This window comes from Magallana gigas, chromosome 6 (genome assembly GCF_963853765.1).
Source record: "Magallana gigas chromosome 6, xbMagGiga1.1, whole genome shotgun sequence".
NCBI classification, from domain to species: domain Eukaryota; kingdom Metazoa; phylum Mollusca; class Bivalvia; order Ostreida; family Ostreidae; genus Magallana; species Magallana gigas.
In genome coordinates this window covers 53,586,058-53,593,172 of record NC_088858.1, presented here as the reverse complement: position 1 = coordinate 53,593,172, position 7,115 = coordinate 53,586,058, and the positions used below count along the sequence as shown (strand labels likewise).

General features: G+C 32.6%; 1 protein-coding gene across 2 annotated transcripts; it reads left to right on the top strand.

Moving 5' to 3' along the window:
- The first annotated feature begins 3,328 nt into the window (after positions 1-3,328).
- Positions 3,329-6,009, top strand: LOC117688768 (uncharacterized). 2 transcript variants are annotated; one of them, XM_034467121.2, is made up of 3 exons: positions 3,329-3,519; positions 3,617-3,803; positions 3,908-6,009. In XM_034467121.2, exon 3 carries the CDS (start codon positions 3,922-3,924, stop codon positions 5,440-5,442), a length of 1,521 nt encoding a protein of 506 aa, XP_034323012.2. In that variant the 5' UTR covers positions 3,329-3,519; positions 3,617-3,803; positions 3,908-3,921; the 3' UTR covers positions 5,443-6,009. The 2 variants fall into 2 exon arrangements, with proteins under 2 accessions (XP_034323012.2, XP_034323014.2); XM_034467123.2 differs by lacking the exon at positions 3,617-3,803.
- The last annotated feature ends 1,106 nt before the right edge of the window (positions 6,010-7,115 follow it).

Here is a 7,115-nt window from a genome sequence, read left to right as displayed (position 1 = left end):
TATTATTAATAGCCAAAACCCTTAATAAATATAGCTCTAAATTCCGCTTAACCGTAACTCAATATCTGACTTTCAAATTTTGATAAAGCATTAAAAATACTCAAATTAACAATTCTAAACATTAAAAATCGAAAATAAATTAAAAATTTTGAGCTCAAATCGTGTCCAAATTCCTTTAATTATTAAATGCTAAAGCGCGGTATTCAATTTGTCTGCACAGCCTTGGTATGTTATAAGGCGACCGACGACATTAGAAAATAAGCCTTCAATGCTTATATTTATATTCAAATCGCTGTTTATTTGTATGAAGTATTTGATTTGTATCGTCGCTTTTAAGCAACTGTATACGTTCTTAGTCAAGGATATGAAACATACACGAAACAGCCATATTAACATGTTACTAAGTTCTCTTTTGCGACCAAACATTTAGTGCGAGAAGCTTTGCTGAGATTGGATTTAACAAATTGATTTGATTAAACTGTTATTTTCAAAAGTACATATCAAATTGGTTTTGTAAGTCAAAACGTCGAACGTTTCATTTAATCTTACAATGATAAATATATTTTAAAAGCGTGATGATATTTAAATTTGTGTTTATGCGGCGTGAAAATGCTAAATGTGTTTACATTGTACTAAATCATCTCAGCTAGTATGCAAGACTTGCAAGAATGACCTAAACGCTTGTCATGATATGGACTCACACTTTCCTAAATCAGCCATTTACAATATAAGATGACTTAATTTTATATACGTGATCATTAAGTGAGTAGGTTATAAAGTGTTTTTTTTTTTTTACAGGAAATTGAACGTTGCAGATCTCCAATGCAAACATGTGAGGAATTATACATGGAATGTATATATTTATGTTTTAATACATTTGATATGAAAGTTTAAACTGTTTTCCACTTACAGCAAAATAAAATGATTTGAATTCTGTTTTAAACAAGTGCATGTAAATTTTCTTTTTTACTGGATGTTCAATTTTTGTTAGCCTTGTAACCAACGCAACATGTGTCGATTTTCTTATCTCCAATGTTAAATTTAAATCAGCTAAAAATTATTAGTTTGGTTTGTTGATAACTTCTGTGTTATTAAAATACAGGAATAAAATCACATTTTGAAATAATTATCGGTTTTAAAAAAAAATATAGTCTTAAAAATTTGATTTGCCAAATAATTAACTGGTATAATTAAATCATTGACGATATAGTATATTTAACTTTCTAAATTTTATTAATTATAGATGATACAATAAAATTTGTAGTTTCTAGATTTTTTTGAAGATGCTAAGATTTGTCATTTTCTATATTTGATATCTTTCACCATGGCAATGATCATTTTGCTTGCTACTTTTTATATCAATTTTTATCAATAAATAAACAAAAATAACAAAAACAAAAAACATACAAAGCAAAATATGCATGTCAACTGCCTTTGACTTTCGGGCAGATCATGTAGTCTTTGGTTAATATGCAAGAATTTTGTCAGAGGTTTTTTAGTAACCAACTTGTGTGAATATGTATCATATTAACTTTTTTTTAACAAACGAAACTTAGATAATACTTTAACATGAATTACTTACCTATATATGTAAGTGTTATCACATGTCATAAAGCGCTGTAACAGGAAACATTTGTCACAGAATAGGTGTTAAATCTATCATATATCATTACAATTGAATTCTTATCTAATCGATATAGCACTTCATGTAATATGATATTCTATTGCTGTATTACAATGACCAAGTTTTTCCATCTAATTTAAAGATTTTTAATTTAATCAACCGAATTTTTATTTTTTATTTATCAAAAATCAAAATACATTTTCAAAAAAGTAATCTTTTTTTTAGAACATACTGTAATCAGAATGTCATAACAAGCAAAGAATAAGACTGATGTATACGTTCTTTCAGTGCGTGTGGGTGTGTGTGTGTGTGTGCGTAGAGCCGTAGAGTTGTCTTTCACTGGACACATTAAACCGATTTCCAGCGAATTTTTCGGAGTTGATTTTAATCAACTCTCCTATGCAGTCACTCTGACAAACCGAAACTGAAACAGTGTTTGGACCTAAGCACAAATCATCACCGCTGACAAGACTTAGTTCTTGAAAATAATCGATAAATTTGATGTAATGTACACTGAAACATTTTTTTTAAAGGAAACCTATTTAAAAATACATTGGAAATAGTCAGGTTTTAAATAGTACGAACAATTTAGAAGTTTTTTGCAGTCGTATGTATTCCTACGCCAGAGTTCAATCAAGGGCGAGTTCGATCATTAACTAGAGTTAAACCACGGTAGAAAGGAAAACTTATGGTGCGCAGGTCTGTGTTCGAACGCACATTGGTCGATGTCTGCTTAAAAAATGAGAAAGATGTTAATTGCTACTCATAATTTTACTGTTCATGAAATGGGGCGGACAATACCTTGTAAACACATTAAATCTTATGTGTGCGCGCTAAAGTTTGAATTAATGATTTAATTTGTTTCCCCTTATCAAAACACGAATTTCTGTCCCCATTAAGGATCTAGAGGGCTGGCCCTTGAAATATTCAATCATTTGTATCTCAAAAGTGATCAACAATTTTAGATGGGTGTAAGAACAAAAAATGTTAGTATTTTTTAAGACCTTTTCAAAGAAATCAAGAAAGCCAAGGGGCCAAGGCACTCTTAAACTCTATTACAAATAACTTAAAAACGATAAAGATTTTGTAATGCATTACAGAAGCAAAGTTGTTGATTGTAGCAATATTTATCTGGAAAACTCATTGGCACACCCATTTATTACGTAATTAGGGATTTGTATACATGTACATTATCTGAAATGTGTGTGTGTGTGTGGGGGGGGGGGGTTAATTCTGAAATTTTATCGATTATTCATGGTATGATTACGAGATCGTATCTAGTTTTTTTAAATTTCTATTAATAACACTACACTTAGGATAACATTATTTTCCCAACTTATGACCAGTACTGTATACACAAAAGTCAATATTGATTTGACTTCTATTCAGCAAAGACGTATTTATGACTTTTATCCAGGCGAGCTTTACTGCTCGAAGTTGTCAATGCTCGTACAAAATTATTGAGCAATAATCAATATGATTTTAATTAAAATGTGTCGATAATAAAGTAAAATATAATTTTCTGTTCGAATACTCTCAGTACTTTGATGAATTTCCTAATTAGCTGCTAGCTTCTATGGGGTTAGTGGCTGCTTTTAGTGGCTGCTAGCTTAAGCTTGGTAAATCAATATAGCTAAATTGACAGAGGTATCATTGTTTTATGAGGGAACAGCTGACGGTTGCATTCTAAGGAACAGTTCGAGTGTTAAATATCAATGTGTACATACTTTTATATTTCTCATTTTTTTTAAAAACGTAAACCCGGATATTATAGATAGGGAGAAAATACATGGAATTTACAGATACGGAAAAAGAGAGATTATGCAATGAATGCTGTTACAGCCCCTTCAGACTGTTCTACTACTGTGGTGTTTAAAGCTGACGACTGCATTCCGGTAAGGGTGAGAGATGGTTTATAATAAATAAAAGTAATACTATGCAAGTAACGACATGAATGTTTTGCTTAAAAAGAGCAATTCCTTTCTGTTTCAGTTCCGATTTAAGACATTATCGACGGAAACATTACACACAGGGAAGTATACTGACTGTATTGATTTATTGCTGAATCAGTGATCAACAGGACGGAAAACGATTAGTGGATGGTCGTTAACGAGGGTCGGCAAAATTTAGAGTTGATGTTGCATAATTTTGGAAACAAGACTCGCATTGTCATGAAACTGTGAGGTTTAATTTGCCCGCTTCTTTCTGCTTAGAGTAGTATTATCTTTTTTATACACAACTTTACGTATGTTCCGTTGACAAATTTATTCTCAAATATTCCAGGAAGATTGAAAGACATGGCCACGAACACGGCACAAGATGTCGTTCGGTGCACCACGAACACAGCACAAGATGTCGTTCGGTGCAGCATATGTAAGGAAGTCGTCGCCTTTCTATGCGGGAGTTGTAATATTAACCTCTGCGGGCCGTGTGTACAGACACATCTAAACAAAAACAAATCTTTGAAGCATGAAATTTTACCATACACCTCAGAATCTGTCAAACCGAAATCAGAGGCATCAGATTGTAAGGACCATCCCGGAAAATCTCGTCACCTTTACTGTCAAGACTGTAACGTCCCGATCTGGTCGCTGTGCCTGACCGCAATTCACAAACGACATGGAGCAAAGGAATTGTCGGAGATCTTTGAGATCTTGGGAAAAACCCGGAGCATTGTGACAGACGATTTCAAAGAATTGCATCGTTTTGAAAGAGAGTATTCAATGATTGTCGAAGATCGCGAGATGAAAATCAAAAAATACACCGAGCAAAGCAATCAAGAAAATAGTTCTCTCAAAACCATAGGTCAAATCTGGCACGACATCATTGATAAAGCAATAGAAACAATTGAACACGAACTGGCTGATATGGTCAATGAAGATCTTCAAATTTTACGAGTCGAAAAAGACAAAGTGCAGAATTTCTATCAAATAATAAAAGGTTGTATTGAGCAAAACGAACATATCTTGAAAGAAAAAAACTCCTTGAAGATGCTTGAGTACAAATCAATCGTAGAAGAATTACGGCTTGTACCATCTATGAGAGACGTAAGACCACCCAAACTGACTTTGCCAGACGGGGAAAAAGAAGAATTCATTGAAAAGATTGTGTCTCGTCAGCCATCTGTACACTCAACACTTCCAGGTTTTACCATAAGTAAAACGGGCGATGTTACCATGGTTTCAACACAAATGATGGAAGAGCCAGTTGTTCTTGATGTTCTCCCAACAAAGTGTAAAAAAATTAAAGGAATCTGCTGCAAATCCACGGAAAAGGTTTGGATTTATGGAGATGACGAAAAGATTAAACAACTAGACGGATCGGGTTCTACTTTGAAATGCTTCAGTGTCGCAACTGGAAACAGTCAGAAAGATATAGCGATGAATAATGATGGCAATATAGCATTCTCTCACAAGGAAGAAAAATGCATTTATTTAGTAAACAAGACCAAGATCGAGAAGTTTGTCGATATGTCCGGCTGGATACCGTATGGCCTCTGCTTCAATTCAGACGGAGAGTTGTTGGTGTGCATGCGACGTAATGATTATACAGAAAGCAAAGTGGGTTTATTCACCAAGGAAAAATTAAACAAAGAATTCCAATTTGATGAAACTGGGAAACCATTATTTTCTGTCAGCCGAAACAATATGTATATTTGTGAAAACGGAAATGGTGACATCTGTGTTTCTGACTGGAACGCATGCGCTGTGATTTCGATGAAAAAATCCGGAGAATTTCGCTTCCGTTATACCGGATGCCTATCCCCACGAGATCGCAACGGACAGTTCCTGTCGTATTCTGGTCGTAGATCGAGATAATAATTGCGTTCATGTAACCGATAGAAACGGAAAGTTCTTACGGTACATCACGTGTGATTTGCAGGATCCGTTTGTTTTGAGCTTGGATGAAGGAGAAAATCTTTGGGTCGGAGAATGTGACAATGACTGCATCAAAATCATCAAGTATCTTAAGTGACTTGACAATAAAAGATTATGTCTTTTTTTAACAAAACTATTTATGGCCACACCAATATAATTTCTGTTCGTCGGACATTCAGTGAAAAAGGGTACGAGCGGGCGAGTGATTAACAAATTATTTTTTTGTAGCCAGAAGTTTTAGGCGGAATATAAATGAATTAGATTTCATAGGACAGTTATATTTCATCTACTTGTTTAAGATTCAAAAATTTAAATTATTAAAAATGCCAAAACATATAGCGGAAATAAAACAGCACAATTTCCTGGATGCGGGAAATTAGTAATTATGTATAATTTTACTTGAATAATTTTATTCCAGTACGAGCGCGCGGGGTCCAACGAACAAGAAATAACATTGTTGTGACACACACACACACACACACACACACACACACACACACACACACACACACATAAATATATATAAATATATATATATATATATATATATATATATATATATATATATATATATATATATATATATATATATATATATATATATATATATATATATATATATATATATTGAAACACAATAAAGTGGTCGGCGAGTGGTCGGCGAGTTGTAGATAAAAAGTAAAATACGAAAACACGAAAAACGTTCAATATAGCTTAAGCGCTTTCATTTTAAAATCTTCAGAAGCTATATGTAATATATATATATATATATATATATATATATATATATATATATATATATATATATATATATATATATATATATATATATATATATAAAGAAACGCATTTTCCTGAAACAATGAGAATGCTTTATATAATTTTGTATATCTTACTATTATGGTTTTGCTTGATTGCTTGATGAATTATATATTTTTCATGTTTACGTTTCCTAATTTTAAGAAAACCATTTTTCACCATATCTTTGTAACTGTACAAGTATTTTTGGGAATTAGATTTGTTGTTTTTAGTAAAAGGTCAGCGCTGTTGAATGTTTAGCTGTAAATTGTGGCTTCCAAATTTTTTTTTTGTATCATATCATTATGCTCATATACATTCTAAATAAATAACGTTTTACCGGTGGATATTAATTATTCAATAAATATTATAACATTTCGTAAAAATACTTTGACGTTCCTAAAATATTGGATGATTCGATTAAAAAAGACCTGTGGTGATTTCGGGTTGAGGAACAGCTTAATTGTATAAAATATATGAAGTCCTGAGCCAGGATACAATCACATGACCAGTTATCTTTGCTGTAAAGTTGCCCACCAGTATACTTACCTGAAATCAATTTACCATGTCTGATAGAACCATTTTAACAAGACCTTTAGCTTTCGATAGGATGTAACTACCTTTTTCCTGCGTCGAAACAAGTTAATAATGAAGCTGGTTTCAAGTGAAATAACACGTTGAAAAAATAGTAAAAACACCAAATTTTATTTTTAATAAACATTTGTGGGAAGACAGAAACATATGCAGATTGAGTAGTCTTAGCTCAAAAGCCAGACAAATATTGTTTTTTCCCAAATAACCAAGGCTGGGTGGCC